Below are 19,926 nucleotides of genomic sequence, written 5' to 3'. Positions count from 1 at the left end.
TTTGTCCAAAATGTACATACAGGAGAACCTAAGCAGTATTCATTTGCCATGTGCCGTCTCATTATTTTTCTATGCTTTTAAAAATATCTATATTTAAGTACATATATACACACATACAAAGAAAAAACTGTAATGGTTTTAACATGGTATGCTTCTTTCAGAAACTATTTGGCTTCCTTCTGGAGTACATTGGGGAATTAGCAACTGTGGAGCCACCAGAGCTCAAAACAATTGACAAATTGGTCCTGTAAGTAATAAAACATGTTGACTGTGGCCCCTTCGTGGTGGTTCGAAGGGAAAAGATAGTTGCATGGTAATAAAACGCATAGTCCGTTACTTAATTTAAATTCTCCTACTAACATTGAAAGCTACTGGTTTTCTATTTACTTTATTGTGTTTTAATATTGTTTTTTAATGCCTTAGTTATTAATTGTATTAAAAAGCTTTCAACATTCCAGAAGGATTTTAATAGAATTCTCAGTGTGCATTAGACCTCCCATAGGTGTTAGAGCTATAGAAATATGTAATTACACACACACACACTAACTATTGTAAAGGAAAGTTATTTAGATTACTAAGTCAAGCATTTGAAAGTTAGGCAAATCCAGATTTATGGTTGCCCATGAAATATAAATTTTGTCCTGTGTCCATCCTGGGCACTAAGTAGGCAGGGGACCAAGGGCAAAATGTGATCAGGAATTAGAGACTGTGTCGTAATGCATACATGTAAATGTGGCATTACCTAACTTTCGAGTGGTTGACTTTTCAACCTGAATAATTTTCTTTCAACATGGGGGGGGGGAGTTTGTGTATGTAATATCCTTTTTTTATTTTATTTTATTTTTTTATTTTTGAAGAAAAGAGTAAAAATTTTATTATATGCAACTGAAACAATCTCCCCATCATGCATCATAAATAGGATTTGAACCTTGAACTATCAGCATTGCAGTGTAGACTTGAGATACAGGACTATCTGTATTAGCTTGCAGCAGGGGAAGGTGGTTATCCTAGAACGGAGGATGGACCTCTAACACCATGTGCATGTCCAGGTGGTGGTGTTGGAACGCTGGCCTGGTCTAGTACTCTTCTCCCTGAGAGACGGAGGGCTGCTGCCCCTAGAAGATAGAGATGGGAGGCTAGACCCATGTTCTCGGTCTTGGGTTTGTGGTCAGGGAAGGGGGAGCCTGGCTCTACTCTCCTGTCACTTCACCACTACAGTTGATCTGAGCACTCCCAGATGCTTCCTGTGCAGAATGTATGTTGCTTGCATCACTTTGGTGGTGGCATAGGCTAGACTGTTTAGAATGTTTAGTGTTGTTATTTTGGCATGCTACAAATTTTTCCTGAGGCATGCCAGCAAGAGAGAGGAAATGGTGATTTTTAGCAGTTTACATCTCAGCTTAACCTGAATGGAATTTCATGGGACAAAAAAATCACTTCTCTAGCCCGAGGACTTTGTCCCTACTCAGTTCCAAAACCCTGCTGCAAACAATGGAGAAGTTAAAGCTTTTTTGGGGGGGAAAATAAATCTTTTGTAATGGAAGATGTAAGGCAACCTAAATACAAGGGTTGCTACCGCCGTCTCCTTATAACAATATTACCTTAAAATGGGAAAACACAAATAGATAACGAAACTGTCTCATTGCATATTGAGCAGAATCTAAGCATTGAGCATTCTGAACACACACTCCATTTACTTCGATACCTAGTCACAATAACTCTAATGGTCATGAAATTCAGAAAGAAGTCTTCAGATCATGCTACCTTAACATGGTTTTTGAGTACAATATTATATTTATGCATTAGAAATTAATATTCAAATTAAAAAAACCCACAAACCTATAAATGAGGTTGTATTTCACAAGGCCTAATGAAAACCAAAAGCATAGCAGCCATATGTGTGCACCAGTTAATTATCTTCTGCAGAAATAATTTTATTCAAAGTATGTGTTTAGCCTAGCACAAATAACATTTCCAAAGGTGCTTAAAAATCATAATTCTTTATTAATATAAATGGTGTAACTTCATGGTGACTTGTGTTTCTTGTTAATAGGCCGTTGTACAGTCTTTGCCAGATGTTTCCTGAAGGTGCAAGTAACAGCGTTAAGTTTGTCCTCCAAGATGCTGCACATGACATGGAAGAAATGATTGAAGTCAAAGGCCGTGCAACATTTCCAGGGCTAGACATGGTAATTAACACATTTTGTTTAGAAAAGTCTGTTGCCTTTTCCTTTAGTGTAAAATACCAGGGTGACATTAAATCTTGTTTTGCATTTCACAGCTTATCATTCAAAGTATGACACATTGCAGCTTCTGTGGGTTTTCTATGCCCTGAATCGCCTGTCTTGGAATAAATTAATATTACAGAACAGAAGCATGGCAGCAAAAATATTAATTGCCAGGAGAAAACCCTGTCTGATTCTAAATTAACTGATTTGCAGATTTTTTTATTCAGTCTTAAAATGACTGAACATTGTTTTGGCTGAGACTTGAGTGTAGGATTCTGTGTGTTTCCTGCAACACTTAATAACATTGCTAAAATTACTGCCATGTAGAGCAAGGCAATGTTGTCCTTCCTATCCCTGATCAAACGAAAAAAAAATTAAGTTAAATAAACTGTTTTAAAATAAAAAGTCTCCACAGAGATTTAGTATTCTACAGTGCAAAAACTTTTCTGCATCATTAACAAACATAACTGTGGAGGTAATACAATGGTTTTTTTTTGGTTTTTTTTTTAAGACATAGATATGATAGACAATAAATTAGGAACCTTGGAATGAAATAGTTGAGTGTCGCTCTTTTTATTAGTGCTTCACAGTTCTATTGGCTATCCTACATCTATGAATAGACTTTTCTTCCAAACTATAGGCAATTGGCTATTTGAGAATTCAGGATGGGATGAATTTAAAATAGTGACAACTTATTGTTTGATAACATGCTTAAAGGGCAAGCTAAAAGTCGGTGTTTGATTCAAAGGGAACTGCTTGCCTCATCTCTCCAGGCTTAATGGAGTAGTACAAGAGTGAAGACTGTGATTAGTGTTTTGGAGTAATACAGACTAAGAGGAGAGGAGACGATTAGCAGGTTTAAGAGATTTTTAAGATTGGGTAGGTTGGTTTTTCTTGAGTTGTTATTCCAATATGGTTTGGGCAGTACTTGTGGATGCATCATGAGAGACTGTGTGTTCTCTTCTAGCTTCTACATTTACTATGTCACTGTCACAGTTACCAGGTTAACTGAATCTCTGACCTCTTCTGATCTTTTGGGATGGAATTCTTAGACTGGGCCATAGGTTGAAGTCCTTTCTGATCAACCATGATTGCCTCAGCAGGCCTGGTTTATCTTCAGTGCTTGCAGTTCATTTCGCTCTGAGATCCAGTACCCAAACAGCCTTCTTAGAGCAAAGTATTATTTATTTAGAACAAAAGCATTATAGAGAAAACTATCCATCTTCCATATAGGAATCCTGGTAGGTCTGAACTTTCCAGGACCAACAAGATGTGGGTCTCTTCTCTTAACGCACCAAACAGTTCTCTGTCCAGCTTCAAGGAGAGTGCTCTTTAAAAGCTGTTTAGTCCTTTTGATCACCCACATAGTCTTTCAAATTTGTGCCATGATGTTCTTATCTGGGGAGCCATTGTATTGCCTGTTTGTTGTTATAACAGCTCCCATTGAATTAAAGCAATATAAATACATAATAAATATTCCACTGCTCCAATATGTTGTATAGACTATCTCAGTAACTAGGTTACATATCAATTATTACTTCTCCGTATTCTTGAGATTACTACATAGCAGTTCTATGTCAAGAGTCACATTATATGTAAAACCAATTACGATACTCAGAAAGTTATTTACTGTATTCTAACTTCTTAATCTGTTATATTCTTTTTTTAGCTCATTTATTTGAAAATTACTGCAATACTATTTCCTACCTCTGACTTCTGGCACCCAGTAGTAACACCTGCATTGGTATATATGAGTCAGTTACTTACTAAGGTATGTCTGTAATATTTTACTTCAGTATAAATCTTCAATCCTTCCATTTCTTTCTTGTACTCCAATTTAAAATACAATGAGATTAAGATATAGTTATATAGAACTTTTTTGAAAGAATAGCTAGGAATATGTTTTGGTAGTACAGTACGTTATATCAGTAATTGTCAGGAAAATATTTTTGGTTGAGGAGTAAAGTGCCACTTAGCAAAGCCTTACTCTTACAAAATCACATCCAGTGAGTTGTCATACAAAAACTTCACACTTGAACTTGAGTGCCTAGTATTAAATGAGGATGTTGCTATAACAGGCATCATAGAAACTTGATAGAACAATGATACTCAGTGGGACACGGTAATGCCAGGGAACAAAATATATATATGACAGAATAGTTCATGCTATTGAGGAAGTGGCATTGTGTGTGAAAGAAAGTAGAGTAAAATATAGAAAAATCACAAATGAATCAAACTGTACCACAGAATCTCTTATGTCTAGAAATTCCATACTTAAATAATAAGAGCATAGCAGAATGAATATACTATCAACTAGTTGACCAGGATGGTGATTATGAAATGCTCAGGAAGATTAGGGAGGCTACAAAAACAGGAAACCTAATAATAATGGGGGATTTCTACTATCCCCATATTGACTGGGACAGACAGATGCAGAGATAAAATTTCTAGACGCCACTAATGATTGCTTCTTGGAGCAGCTTGTCTTTGGAACCCACAAGGAGAGAGGCAATTCTTGATTTAGTCCTAAGTGTAGCACAAGATCTGTCCAAGATGAATATAGCTGAACTACTTGGTAATAGCGACCATAATGTAATTAAATTGAAGATCTTTGTAGGGGGGAAAATACCAAAGAAACCCACTGAAATAGCATTTAATTTAAAAAAGTAACCATACAAAAATGAGGAAGCTAATTAAAAATTATAGGAGTGAAATATCTGCAGGCTGAATGGAAACCGTTTAAGAACATCATAATAGACTAGATGCTCAAACTAAATGTATACCCCTATGACATTTCAGGGTACAATCCAGACCAGTGGGAGGTTGTGTCACCACCTGCCCCGCAATCTGGGATGCGTCACAGTGATTTGCTGTTGTAGCTTTCAACCTGGGCCCCTCATAAGCATCCAAACAGCTTGTAGGTCACACCCTGAGTACCTGTGTATAGCTGTAGCATGCCAGCATGCTCCAGTTACACTGGGGCTTCCACCAACCTTGATTATCATTTACAGAGTGACCGCAATACACTTCCAGTCCTGAATTTCCCCGCAAAACATGTGTTGTGCTTTGTCCAGCTCTTTCCTGGACAGTTCAGAAATTTTAGGTCTATTGCCCCAGTAACAGAGCAATATCTAACAGTTTGCTACTTTAAATGGAGTTACCCAAACAATTCAGTTTAAATGCAACACTGGATTAGTTAGATACACTTGTTTTATTCTTTAATCAAAGGGCAAAGAGAGAGTTTGTGAGTACAGGTATAAGGCATTAAAGTCAGAAATGCATACAAGACAAATAAAGATAAAATGTTTTCTAGTACTAAAACTTAACAAACTAGACTTGGTTCATCGTGGAATTGTCACCACATGCTCCCAGCAACAGAACTGACCAAATTTCAGGTCAGGATCTCTCCCAAAGTCAAATGGCTATTTCTTTTGCCTTAAGTGAAAGAGATGGACAGGGAGAGATACATTGTGGTGTTTTTGTCCCTCATTTCTATAGTCCAGTTCCTTTTTGAAATGCATTTTTTGTGGCCTACCCCTAAATCGGGTTGGCAGCCTCTGACACATGATCCATCAGGGTAATCCACTGGTGGCCGTGAGACATATTTGACCATCCGCAGGCATGGCCCCCTGCAGCTCCAAGTGGCTGCAGTTCGCCATTCCCAGCCAATGGGAGCTACAGCAGTCTGTGCCTGTAGACAGTTAACATAAACAAAATGTCTCTTGGTGCACCAGCAGATTATCTTGATGGGCCGCATGCCAAAAATTGCTGACTCCTGCCCTAGATAAACTTTATTTCCGTTGTGAGGATGGAGACAGGGAGGCACATGGTAGATTCCATGCTGCTATTTGCAAAAATGCAGATCTGTTTGTTCCAGTCAACCTTCCTTACCAAAGAATGGCCACTTGGCAGGTGATTGCTCATCAACTTTGATCACACCTGGCTCGAGGTGTCTGCTTGTCTTTTGTCTGTGAGGAACCAATTTATACACTCCCCAGATTTGTCTGGTAACCACATTTGTTATTGCACCTCTACCTCAATATAACGCTGTCCTTGGGAGCCAAAAAATCGTACCGTGTTATAGGTGAAACCATGTTATATTGAACTTGCTTTGATTCACCGGAGTGCGCAGCCCTGCCCCGTCCCACCCTCGGAACACTGCTTTACCATGTTATATCCAAATTCATGTTATATCGAAGTAGTTGTGTATTTCAGATTATATTCATAGCTTTACATATAGTGTTGCTGCATACATTTCACCATGATACTACTGACCGGTAGTTTAGTTTTCAAATGATACTTCACAAAGCATAATTTGTACATATTATTACAATAGTGTGTAGGCTGTGAATACTGGGATAAATTTGGTCACAACCCCAAATTAAAAAACAGAGGACAAAAACAAATGCCACCATCGCTAAACCACTGAGTAAAAGGGGTGTTCAGAGGCAAAAAGGCATCTTTTTTAAAAATTGGAAGTCCAATCCTACTGAGGAAAATAGAAAGGAGCATAAACTCTGGAAAGTCAAGTGTAAAAGTATAATTAGGCAGGCCAAAAAATAATTAGAAGAGCTACTTCCAACTACAGCAAAAGACACACAAACTAACAGCAAATAGTTTAAAGTACATCAGAAGCAGGAAGTCTGCCAAACTGTCAGTGGGGCCACTGGACAATCAAGGTGCTAAAGGAGTTTTCAAGGCAGAAAAGACCATTGCAGAGAAACTAAATGAATTCTTTGCATCGTTCTTTCTTTGGAGAGGATGTGGGTAAGATCCCCACACCCGGGCCATTTTTCTTAGGTGACACGTCTGAGAAAGTGTCCAGGATAGAGCTGTCAGTAGAAAACATCGTGGAACAAATTGATAAAATAAACGGTAATAAGTCACCAGGACCAGATAGTATTCACCCAAGAGTTCTGAAGGAACTCAAATATGAAACTGCAGAACTGATTACTATGATAGGTTATTATCTTATCAGGTTTCAAAGTGGTAGCCATGTTAGTCCTTGTGGCACCTTAGAGACTAACAAATTTATCTGGGCATAAGCTTTCATGGGCTAAAACCACTTCATCAGATGCATGGAGTTGAAAATACAGTAGGGAGGTATACATTCACAGCATATGAAAAGATGGGAGTTCCCTTACCAAGTTGCCTTACCTAAATTGAATTGGCTCATTAGCACTGACCCCCTACTTGGTAAGGCAACTCCAGTCTTTTCATATGCTGTGTATTTATACCTCCCTACTGTATTTTCCACTCCATGCATCTGATGAAGTGGGTTTTCTACTGACACTTCCATCATGGACAGTACATCAGAAGCAGGAAGTCCGCTAAACAACCACTGAGGCTCCTGGACAATGGAGATAAAAAAGGAGCACTTAAAGATGATAAACTAAATGAATTCTTTGTTTCAGTCTTCATGGCTGAGGATATTAGGGAGATTCCCAAACCTGAGATGTCCTTTCTAGGTGACAAATCTGAGGGATTGTCACAGATTGAAGTGTCATAGAGGAGGTTCTGGAATTAATTGATAAACTTAGTAGTAACAAGTCACCAGGACCAGATGGCATTCACCCAAGAGTTCTGAAGAACTCAAATGTGAAATTGCAGAACTATTAGCTATGGTTTGTAACCTGTCCTTTAAATCAGCTTCTGTACCCAGTAACTGGAAGATGGCTAATGTAACACCAGTATTTAAAAAGGGCTCTAGAAGTGATCCCGGCAATTACAGACCAGTAAGTCTAACATGAGTACCGGGCAAATTAGTTGAAACAATAGTAAAGAATAAAATTGTCAGACACGTAGAAGAACATAACTTGTTGGGCAAAAGTCAACATGGTTTCTGTAAAGGGAAATCGTGTCTTACTAATCTATTAGAGATCTTTGAAGGGGTCAATAAACGTGGACAGTGGGGATCCAGTGGATATAGTGTAGTTAGATTTCGAGAGAGCCTTTGACAAGGTCCCTCACCAAAGACTCTTAAAGAAATTAAGTTGTCATGGGATAAGAGAGAAGATCTTTTTATGGATTGAGAACCGGTTAAAAGACAGGGAACAAAGGGTAGGAATAAATGGTAAATTTTCAGAATGGAGAGGGGTAACTAGTGGTGTTCCCCAGGTGTCTGTCCTAGGACCAATCTTTTTCAACTTATTCATAAATGATCTGGAGAAAGGGGTAAACAGTGAGGTGATAAAGTTTGCAGATGATAATAAACTGCTCAAGATAGTTAAGACCAAAGCAGACTCTGACGAACTTCGAAAAGATCTCTCAAAACTAAATGATTGGGCAACAAAATGGCAAATGAAATGTAATGTGGATAAATGTAGAGTAATACACATTGGAAAAAATAACCCCAACTATACATATAATATGATGGGGACTAATTTAGCTGCAACTAATCAGGAAAGAGATCTAGGAGTCATTGTGGATAGTTCTCTGAAAATGTCCATGCGGCGTGCAGCAGCAGTCAAAAAAGCAAACAGGATGTTAGGAATCATTAAAAAAGGGATAGAGAATAAAACAGAGAATATCTTATTGCCCTTACTTCCTTCCTGGTACGCCCACATCTTGAATACTGTGTACAGATTTGGTCTCCTCATCTCATAAAAGATATACTGGCATTAGAAAAGGTTCAGAGAAGGGCAACTAAAATGATTAGGGGTTTGGAATGGGTCCCATATGAGGAGAGAATAAAGAGGTTAGGACTTTTCAGCTTGGAAAAGAGGAGACTAAGGGGGGATATGATAGAGGTATATACAATCATGCGTGGTGTGGAGAAAGTGAATAAGGAAAAGGTATCTACTTGTTCCCATAATATAAGAACTAGGGGCCACCAAATGAAATTAATGGGCAGCAGGTTTAAAACAAATAAAAGGAAGTTTTTCTTTACACAGCACACAGTCAACCTGTGGAACTCCTTGCCTAAGAGGTTGTGAAGGCGAGGACTATAACAGAGTTTAAAAGAGAACTACATAAATTCATGGAGGTTAAGTCCATCAATGGCTATTAGCCAGGATGGGAAAGAATGGAGTCCCTAGCCTATGTTTGTCAGAGGGTGGATATGGATGACAGGAGAGAGATCACTTGATCATTACCTGTTAGGTTCACTTCCTCTGGGGCACCTGGCATTGGCCACTTTCGGCAGACAGGATACTGGGCTGGATGGACCTTTGGTCTGACCCAGTATGGCCTTTCTTATGTTCTAATAAATAGTCAGTTTTCACAAAGGAAAGTGGTAAACAGAGGGGGCCCCCCAAGGATCTGTACTGGGACTTGTGCCGTTCAACATATTCATAAATAATCTGGAAAAAAGGGTGAACCGTGAGGTGTCAAAGTTTGTAGATAATAAAAAATTACTCAAGATAGTTAAGTCCAAAGCAGACTACAAAGAGTTATAAAGGGATCTCATAAAACTGGCTGACTGGGCAAGAAAATGGCAGATGAAATTCATTGTTGATAAATGCAGAGGAATGCACCTTGGAAAACATAATCCAATACATACAAAATGATGGGTTCTAAATTAGCTGTTACCGCTCAAGAAAGATCTTGAAGTCATGGATAGTTCTCTGAAAACATCTGCTCAATGTGCAGCAGCAGTCAAAAAAGCTAACAGTGTTGGCAACCATTGGGAGAGTTATCGATAATAAGGCAGCAAATATCAGGCCACTATACATTGCTGATATGGGCACATCTTGACTACTGTATGCAGTTCTGGTCGCCCAATCCCAAAAGCGAAATATTAGGATTGGAAAGTGTACAGAGAGAGGCAACAACCAATTAGAGGGGAGATTAAAAAGAGAGACTGTTCAGCTTAGAGAGACACAACTAAGGGGGAGATATAAGAGGTCTATAAAATCATGAGTGGTGTGGAGAAAGTGAGTAGGGATGTGTTATTTATCCCTTCACATAAGAAAAGAACCAGAGGTGCTCAATGAAATTAATAGGGAGCAGGTGTAAAACAAACATAAGGAAGTACTTCTTCACACAACATATAGTCAACGTATGGCACTTGTTGCCAGAAGTTGTTGTGACAGCCAGAAGTATAAGTAGGTTCAAAAAAGAATTAGATAATTTGTTGGAGGATAGGTGCATCAATGATTATTACCCAAGATGGTCAGGGACGGAACCCCATGCTCTGGGTGTCCCTAAATATCTAATGTCCAGAAGCTGGGACTAGACAACAAAAAATGGATCACCTGATAATTGCTCTGTTCTGTTCATTCCCACTGAAGCATCCGGCATTGGGTTAGATGGACCATTGGTCTGACCCAGTATAGCCATTCTTTTGTTAGTATATAAAGTCTGTGAGAGTCATGGAATACAGTGGGTACATGAATCCTATTAATTAGTGATGCTATCTTCCAGATATACTAATAGCTCTTATTTAAGAGGGGCAGTTGATTTTATTTATAAAATCTGTTCTGTCCCTCCAGAACTTGCCTTACTACATTGAAATATATTAAACAAAAGTGTTTCATTTTTCAATCCTAAAGCCTTATTTATATAATTGAAATGTCCAGATTCAGTTGCTCCTCTCTCATCTGAGGTGCAGAGTTTCTTTGAAATCTGATTGTTCTTTAGTTCCTTTCTAAAAGTGGATATCACACCATCGCGATGCAAACTGTGGGACCTAAATTTAACAACAGACGAGCAAATAACAGAATAAGTACACCTCTACCCCGATATAATGCGATGTGATATAAGACGAATTCGGATATAACACGGTAAAGCAGCGTTCAAAGGGGGCGGGGCTGCGTGCTCTGGCTGATCAAAGCAAGTTCGATATAACACGGTTTCACCTATAATGCGGTAAGATTTTTTGGCTCCCAAGGACAGCGTTATATCCCAGGTAGAGGTGTATATCAGATACAAGGCATGATAGAAAAAGGAACTAATTCTTCTTGTGCTTTAGTGCCCTCTAGTGGTTAAAGTAGTTTTGGCAAGGTTTCTACTGAATGCTGCACATCCTCCCTTCAATGAGGTGTAAGGTGTCAAATTTTACTAGGGAGCAGCAACATGTATGAAAAATGACCCCAGCAAAAAATGTATTAGCTAATTTTTTTAAAGCTGCTAAAAATGACCAGTTGTTTAGATCATGCATTTTTGTGAAACTTATTAAAATCTCTTTATCAGAGGTGGTTATTTTTGCTCATTTAAAGCCTTAAATTTCATACTAATATGTTAATGCAAGGTTTTTTTATTTTTTGTTAGTGCCAAGTCATGACACTACAAGATGTTGTTAAAGGACTGTTTGTGTGCTGTTTGTTCCTGGAATATGTATCACTATCTCAACGATTCATACCAGAACTTATCAATTTCCTCGTTGGAATACTTCACTTATCTATACCTCAAAAACGACCACAGGGTAAGTTTGCTTGGAGTGATAAATATGAATGTGCATTGTTTTTATACCTCAAGCTGCCTTGCAATTAAAAATTCCACCTCGAGAGCTTTATGTTCCAAATGAAAGACCAAGTCATCTCCTAGATAGATCTCTTGAGCTGACCAGGAAACTAAGCTCTCAAATGCTGCAGTTACCCAGAGATCCACCAGACACAAGCGCCATCTGCATTAAAGCCTCCTTCTTCCACACTGCTTCCCAGCCCCCATAGAAAAACAGCTCCTTCCCTTTTGGGCACCACGGTATAGTGAGGAAACCAGTGTGAGTTAATGCTGATAAAGTTAATTTCTGTGGCATTGTGGGGGTAGCAATTGATGCTGCAGACTGCAGCTGATGCTACCCACTCCTCAGCTGATAACCAGAATGCCAGAAGAACTGCAGTGGGGCTTCCATGCAATCAGGATACAAGGGAGGTGTATGCCACAAAGCTGATACTCTTCCTCCTTGCAGACCTGTCTGGATTTGCCAACCCTTGCACTCATATTAACAGAGGGGACAATCTGTCCTGTAACATAGAGCAATCCTCATATTTAGCTCTTTTCGACAACATCATCTAATGAATACCATGTAGACTAAGACTCTCTCTTTAATCTGGCCTTTTCTACTTGCTCATAATTTCCATGCCAGACTCTTTCTATGGGCACTCTTCCTCAGTGCCCCATTTCTAGGTGCAAAAATGACGTTTTTCTTTCTTTGTCAGGGAATTTAGTGACAGTAACTCACCTGTAAAGGGAAGAGGAGAGTTGTTGGCAAATCATGGAAATCAAATGCTTGCTTGCAATACTTTCTCCATTGTTGAAACTTTGATATGATTTATCGTCTATAGGTCTGTAAATTATTACCAATGTGAAACTTCCCTATAAGTACTGCTGGTTTCTAATTATGTGTGTGGTGAGGGAAAATTAAATAAAAATAAAATGTCTTGTTAGTGGTACAGCAACACTCATCTATATAGATATTAATTACTTCCACGTAGAATATCAACATTTCTGCGTGAGATATTTTAAATCTTTGGTGTTTGAAGCATATATAAAAAAATCCAATCATATTTTAGAAATTCACATTAGAACTACTAAGATATTTGATGTGCAGTTCAATATGGCTTTGGCACATACCTGCCAAATACTTGCTTCGTATGATTTCCTGGCAGCTTGGTTGTCTGACACAGGATATTTAAAAATGAGTTCACACCAAATTTTGTGATACGTATTGAAATGGTGTCATACCCATAAATTCCTTGACATTTCTTAACAGCTTGTAACATAATTTAATATAACTCCATTATTTTAATATTGAGGGCCTGATCCATCTGCCTTTCCTGTGAGTAAGTGATATGGAACAGATCCTAAGAAAAGACTGAGCGAGCATGTCTCAAATGCAGATTCAGATTTACTTCAGGCTTTAGAAAAAATTGTTCCTCATTTAAAAAAGTCCATTGTTCTTCCTTTGGGAGAGAAGTGTCATTTTTAAGCAAGTAGCCTTTGGTAACATTGATCAAAGATGCAAGTAGAATAAATACTGTCTGCCATTCTCTTAGAAGTAGAGCAGATAAGTATAATTTGAACATTCAGGCCCTGATCCTGTGAACAGTTGTGCACAGGCTTTACTTCACTACCAGGAGTAGTCTCATTGGCCATGTCTACATCTAAAATTTTGCAGCGCTGGTTGTTACAGCTGTATTAGTACAGCTGTATAGGGCCAGCGCTGCAGAGTGGCCACACTTACAGCAACCAGCGCTGCAAGTGGTGTTAGATGTGGCCACACTGCAGCGCTGTTGGGCGGCTTCAAGGGGGGTTCCGGGGCGAGAGAGCAAACCGGGAAAGGAAACCAGCTTCCCCGCGGTTTGCTCTCTCGGTCCCGGAGCCAGCCAGCAAACCGCAGGGAAGGAGACCTGCTTGCTCGGGGTTCCGGGACCGAGAGAGCAAACCGGGAACGCCGCGGTTTGCTCTCTCGGTCCCGGAGCCAGCCAGCAAACCGCAGGGAAGGAGACCTGCTTGCTCGGGGTTCCGGGACCGAGAGAGCAAACCGGGAACGCCGCGGTTTGCTCTCTCGGTCCCGGAGCCAGCCAGCAAACCGCAGGGAAGGAGACCTGCTTGCTCGGGGTTCCGGGACCGAGAGAGCAAACCGCGGCGAAGCTGGTTTCCTTTCCCGGTTTGCTCTCTCGGTCCCGGAACCCCGAGCAAGCAGGTCTCCTTCCCTGCGGTTTGCTGGCTGGCTCCGGGACCGAGAGAGCAAACCGCGGCGTTCCCGGTTTGCTCTCTCGGTCCCGGAACCCCGAGCAAGCAGGTCTCCTTCCCTGCGGTTTGCTGGGTGGCTCCGGGAACGCGAGAGCAAACCGCGGCGAAGCTGGTTTCCTTTCCCGGTTTGCTCTCTCGGTCCCGGAACCCCGAGCAAGCAGGTCTCCTTCCCTGCGGTTTGCTGGGTGGCTCCGGGACCGAGAGAGCAAACCGGGAAAGGAAACCAGCTTGATTACCAGAGGCTTCCTCCTTCCACGGAGGTCAAGAAAAGCGCTGGTAACTGTCTACATTGGATTACCAGCGCTGGATCACCAGCGCTGGATCCTCTACACCCGAGACAAAACGGGAGTACGGCCAGCGCTGCAAACAGGGAGTTGCAGCGCTGGTGGTGCCCTGCAGATGTGTACACCTTCAAAGTTGCAGCGCTGTAACTCCCTCACCAGCGCTGCAACTTTCTGATGTAGACAAGCCCATTGACTTACTGGTACTACATACAGTAGTAAAGTTAAGCATGAGCTTTTGCAGGATTAGGGCCTTAAAACCAAAATCTCATCTATCTTTACCTCCTGAGTCATTTTTGTACTTTCAGAGCAGAGACTCTTTTGCATACATATGAAGAGCCACTTGCATCAATGTCAATATAATATATAAATAACTTAATAAAAATATTTTTATTTTTGTTGCTAAAATGTTTTGAAATTAGTTCCTTTCTAAGCCTGCAGGACTTAAAAACATGTTCATTGCACAAATTTATTTTTCTTTATCAGGATTGGCAATTTCCCAGGGAGAACTAGTTTAGGACAGGGTGCTGGTAAATACTGGCTTAAAGCCAATTTAAACCAGGAAACTGGGGGAAATTATTGCATCATTATCCAGCAAGTTCAGCAAGCATAGAACAATTTTTTTCAAACTTTGGATACATTCATTCAGAACTGAGGAACAGTTTTGATCTAACCACTGTGTCAAAGTTGAATTTCTACTACAGAATGCTGCATGACCAAATGGCCCTGGACTGGTAGTCTGCAACTCTGCAGGCTTCTGATTGCTTAATGCTTCAAACCCACAACTCTGCATTATTGTCATTTTCATATAATGAAATATCTTTGACTTTTGTTCATATAATATTGAAAACTGAAATATGAGTCATGACAGATATAATTTCCTTGAGAAAATACCAAATCAAAATGCATAGACACTCCGATGTGCAATATTATAATTACATATATTCTTATTATACCCACTGCAGTTTTACTTTAATTTAGGGTTGTACAAATAAAATCTATGAATCTGTGCTTAATTTGATTGTGTAACTAAAACTAAGTGTAGTGTGGTATGCATTAATTAAATAGATTTTAGCATAGAAAATTCCTTAAACCAGGACTAATTAGTTTTTTCACTGGGTGGCAAAAACTGTGATTTAACCTGGTAAAAACCACATCTGGTAAATACCATGCCATCCCAGTTTTTAGATAACCACATCAAACTAACCTTCCTGATTCTCCCCTAGCTGTGAAACTTTTCCTGACACCACTATCCCTACTACTTTGCAAGTTCCCTCTTCCAGCTGATCTCTTACTCTAGTCTCTACAAGTGCCAACGTCTTTCTCCCCTACCCCCGCTGACTTTACTACTGGCCTAATGTTTCTGTAAAGAGATTAGCATTGTGTATATTTGAAATAGCCTAATTTTAATAAAGGATCTTTATAAACTATAAATTCTCTTTAAATCATCTTTTTCCTGTTTTAAGACTAAGTTTTTTAATTTTGAGAACTAATCTGTATATAACCGTTGTAACTGTTTTTTTAGGCTATATTCTAGTGCATCCTTTCAGACCAGCAGGAAAAAATTCAGAATTACTCTTGGTCTGTGATAAGAAGGATATGGAGACCTGGAAAAAGCAAAATCTGCCACTTAGTATTGTTACTAGATTAAAGGAAAGCAGCAAAACAGAAATGAATCATTTCAGGTATGTGAAGAATATGTAAGGGGAAACTCCAAGTTTTCTTGTATAACTTCAGTGACAGTGTTCTGTCAAGCATGTTACCTTCTAGGACAAAAGCTGAGTGTGGACAACTGTAATAAATTATTTTCATCATATGGTTCTTGTAACATATTAACAAAATATACCATTCTTAGGGTCTGATGGAGCAAAGTGCAGAACACTTTCTGTGGGTGCTAAGCACCCCCAACTCTTTTTGGCCTTCTTGGGATTTGAGGACGCTCAGCACCCCACAGGAGTTGCTAAGCATTTTGAAGGGTCAGACCCTTAAGCAGCAAATAAATCTTGATTACATGCAAAAATAACCACATCAAAAGAACATTATTAAGATCGCAAAATCAAGCGCTCAGAAGTTGTGAATAGTGATTCAGTGTTCAGTTACATGATCACATTCTGTTTTTGCACAGAGCCTGAGCCTCATTTAGTGCACAGAATGGATTATGTTTATTTAATAAGCAGCTACTGAATAGTTTATCCTCATTGTTCCTTGTGTGGTCATAGGCCTTATTTACTGCACACTATTCAAATCCTACTCTGAAGACAGAATTATTCATTTCTTCCTGGGCTTTTCCGTGGCACTCATCATTATAATATCTGAGTGCTTCACAAACATCAATGAATGGATCTTCACAAAATCGTTGTGAAGTGAGGGAGTGATATTATCCCCATTTTACAGGAAGGGAACTAAGGCACGGAGATTAAGGTCAAAAGTTTCCACTAATTTTCAGTACCAATTGGAGATTCTGGAACCTGACTTTTTGAAGTATATTATAGCACTTTATATGTTCAAAGTGTAGCTCCTACTGACTTCAGTTGCAGCTGTGAGGGCTCAGTATAGCTGCAGATCTGTTCTCAGGGTGGGGACAGTGCCCAGAGCCCCATGACCCCCCTCCCCCATGCGGCACAGTGTCAGAACAAGTAGGAACTAACCTACCTTAGCCAGGCAACACTGCTGACGGGACTTTTAACGGCCCAGTTGGCGGTGCTGACCAGAGCTGCCATGACCCAGTGCCTTACACTCCATGACCCAGTACTGTGTTGCAACCCACAGTTTGAAAACCACTGATCTAGTCTGACATGCACATTGCAGGTCACAGAACCTCACCCACCCACTTCTGTAATAGAGCCCTAACCTCTGGCTGAGTTACTGAAGTTCTCAAATAGTGATTTAAAGACTTCATTACAGAGAATCCACCATTTACGCTAGTTTAAACCTGCAAGTAATCTCTGCCCAGTGCTGCAGAGGAAGACGAAAAACCCACAAGGTCTCTGCCAATCTGACCTGGAGTGAAATTCCTTCCCAACCCCAAATGTGGCAATCAGTTAGACCCTGAGCATGTCAGCAAGACCTACTAGGCAGATAACTGGGAAATAATTCTCTATAGTAATTCAGAGCCCTCCCCATCTAGTATCCCATCAAACCATCCCCTTGCCCATGTCTCCCCAGTCACTTTGCACAGCAAGTCTTAGTGCTTCCCCTGCACCCTGGCTCCTGATTGGATCTGTCTCCCTTCCTCCCCTGCCCTTACCCAATTGCCTATACATATGCTCTGGTTCCTAGTTCCAAGCGCACACACCCTGTCTCCTCCTCACCCCAGCCAGCTGTCTCTCATCTCCCTCCCCCCCTCTGCCATTTTCTTCTCTGACTTCCAATCCCAGTCTTCTTGCCCAACCAGTTCCAGCCTCCTCCATCTCTCCAGTCCTTGTCTCACCAGACCTCTTGTCTCCTATCTAGTCCTTTCCTTTCCCTCAGTCCTGCTGTTGATCCCTCTGCCTTTGAATTGAACAGCTTTCTCTTCCATGCTGCCTGAGTGCCAGGGAACATTGAGAGTTTAGGAGAAACACACTCCCTGCTCTCACTTCCAGCCCTTGCAGTCACTGTAGGCAAAGCTAGGCTTTGCTGCGTATAGTCCCAAGCTGGAGCATGCTCATTCACTCTGTGGGGATGGCACATGTGGAGTCCTGTCATCATTAGAAGATGTGAGGGGATGGAGCCTGCTCAGTTGCTCTTTGTGAGGATGGTACATGCATAGTATAGTCAGCACTAGGAGTTCTGGGAAGCTTGAGCCTTGCTCAGTCAAGATGGAATCTTCAGAAATTTAGCTACTAAAATTTGAAGTCTTTACTGAGCATGTGCAAACTGAAATTTTTCAGAGGTTTTTAACTTGGCCAGTTTTGGGTGAATTTTCGCAAAGATGGCAAAAGGGACAACCCTGACACAAAACGCAACCCATGCCAAATTTGAAGTGCTTCCTCCAAAACATGAGGACACTAGAGCTTTTCGAAGAAAAGGTTGCAAGAATATTTTACCATGGGCAAAACAAGTTATTTTTTTCTAGTCTTATTCATGAAAATGACTGAACATATTTGGCCAAAATGTTCCAAAAAAACAAAAACAAAAAACATATAAAGAAAAAAAAAACAACCAAAGCAAAACAAAAAATCAGCTTGAGGCATGCAGAAATGAGAAGAGAAAATTTCAGCCCAAACACTTAGTCTGGCAAAGTTATAAACAGCAGAAAACGAGATCTTATTAAGGTTGCCTGACACTTCTCGTTAAAATAGGTGGCACTATCAGCCCTGCCTATAATTTGTTTAGTTTGAAGCTCTTGAAACTTTCATCTGCATATTCTAATTATGCAGTAAAATTATTGCAGATAACATTCTAACATGACTGTGTACATCTCTCTAACAGGTTATCATGTCTAGCCGTATGTTTGGATCTCATTAAGAAATGTGCAGCTTTGTATGAATCTTTGTCATCCTTCCATGAAATAATGCAACCCATCAGAGTACTTCTTACAGAACATATACCAGTGAGTGAATACCCTGAACAACTGCAGGTAAATGTTCCCCAAAAAACTAATTGCTCATGTAGAAGTTAATAAATTCTGGGGTCACAATATGTGCTAACAAAAAATGTAAAGCTAATTCAAAATAAAAACAAAGTGAAATATTTTTTCGAAGGCCAAGCATATTATCTTTTTAGGATTTGGTGTGCAGATACCTGGGGTATGAATCTGTGATGCGCTAGCCTGCCACACTCTAAGTGCCCATGTGGTCCCTGCTGCTGCACACTAAAAATTCTGTAAGGCACATTGATCTACAACTGTTATACTGTAAAGTCACACCCCAGCTTGCTGTGCGCTAAGTTGGTCTATAGACAAGCCCTTAGACAATTTGAGACTAAATCAGTGTTTCTGTCGAAAAGTTGGAAAACACATAATGTTTTGCATGGTGCAGCCAAACCCGCTTTTTTGCAATGTTCCCTCTAATTTTTTACATCCATGTGTAGAATGAATTTTGTTATGTGCACCAATATGGAGGTGACGTGTGGCAGGGGTGGGGCTGAGGGGTTTGGAGTGTGGAAAGGGGCTCAGAGGTGGGCTCAACGGTGGGGCCAGGGATATGGGGTGGGTTGGGGTGTGGGAGGGGGCTCAGGGCCAGAGTCAGAGGGCTGGGGGGTGAGGGCTCAGGCTCTGGTGTGGGGCTGGGGATGAGGGGTCTCTGGTGCGGGCTGCAGCAGGAGGAGAAGACTTCCCCCCTCCAGCCCCCTCTCGCCGCAGCAGCCTGGGGCTGGGAGAGAGGTGCCTCTCCCTGGCCGTGGCAGCTCCAGGTCTGAGGCCGAGGGAGAGATGCCTCTCCTCACCTACACAGCCTTTGATAGCCTGCTGCACAGTCACGCAGCTTAGAGGGAACTTCAGTGGACAGGGTAACATTTAAGGCATCTCCATTGTGGTAACTCTAAGTAGCTCCTTTTATAGAACTAGCATTCTGACAGTGCTGTTCCTGAGGATCTTGCATGAATCTGTAAGTCACTGGTACAGTCAAACAAATGTATCAAATAAGGTAATAGATACCATGGACATGAGTGCCTTAATAAAACAAGTATAAAAATGTATTGTCAGCTTCACCAGTTAGTTAATCCTTTTCCAGAGATGGAAGGATAAGATGATCTGAGTGTAGCCTGACTCTCTTCTACATTCAGTGAGGATGGACCCTCTTACTTAGCAGTAGCATGCATCCTCTCTAGCAGAAGAGGGGGCATGAAATATGTTAGAG

General features: G+C 40.6%; 1 protein-coding gene across 3 annotated transcripts in view; it reads left to right on the top strand.

The window, feature by feature from the left end:
* Positions 1-19,926, top strand: part of NOP14 (NOP14 nucleolar protein) — a 42,753-nt gene that overhangs the window by 20,088 nt on the left and 2,739 nt on the right. For all 3 annotated transcript variants that reach the window (XM_030564223.1, XM_030564222.1, XM_030564221.1), the window contains 6 exons: positions 162-247; positions 2,054-2,189; positions 3,898-3,999; positions 11,439-11,592; positions 15,672-15,831; positions 18,560-18,707. In XM_030564223.1, the coding sequence (XP_030420083.1) occupies positions 162-247; positions 2,054-2,189; positions 3,898-3,999; positions 11,439-11,592; positions 15,672-15,831; positions 18,560-18,707 (786 nt within the window). The remainder of the gene's footprint in view (positions 1-161; positions 248-2,053; positions 2,190-3,897; positions 4,000-11,438; positions 11,593-15,671; positions 15,832-18,559; positions 18,708-19,926) is intronic.

This window comes from Gopherus evgoodei, chromosome 5 (assembly GCF_007399415.2).
Source record: "Gopherus evgoodei ecotype Sinaloan lineage chromosome 5, rGopEvg1_v1.p, whole genome shotgun sequence".
In the NCBI taxonomy this organism is placed as follows: domain Eukaryota; kingdom Metazoa; phylum Chordata; order Testudines; family Testudinidae; genus Gopherus; species Gopherus evgoodei.
This window is presented reverse-complemented; position numbering and strand designations above follow the sequence as displayed.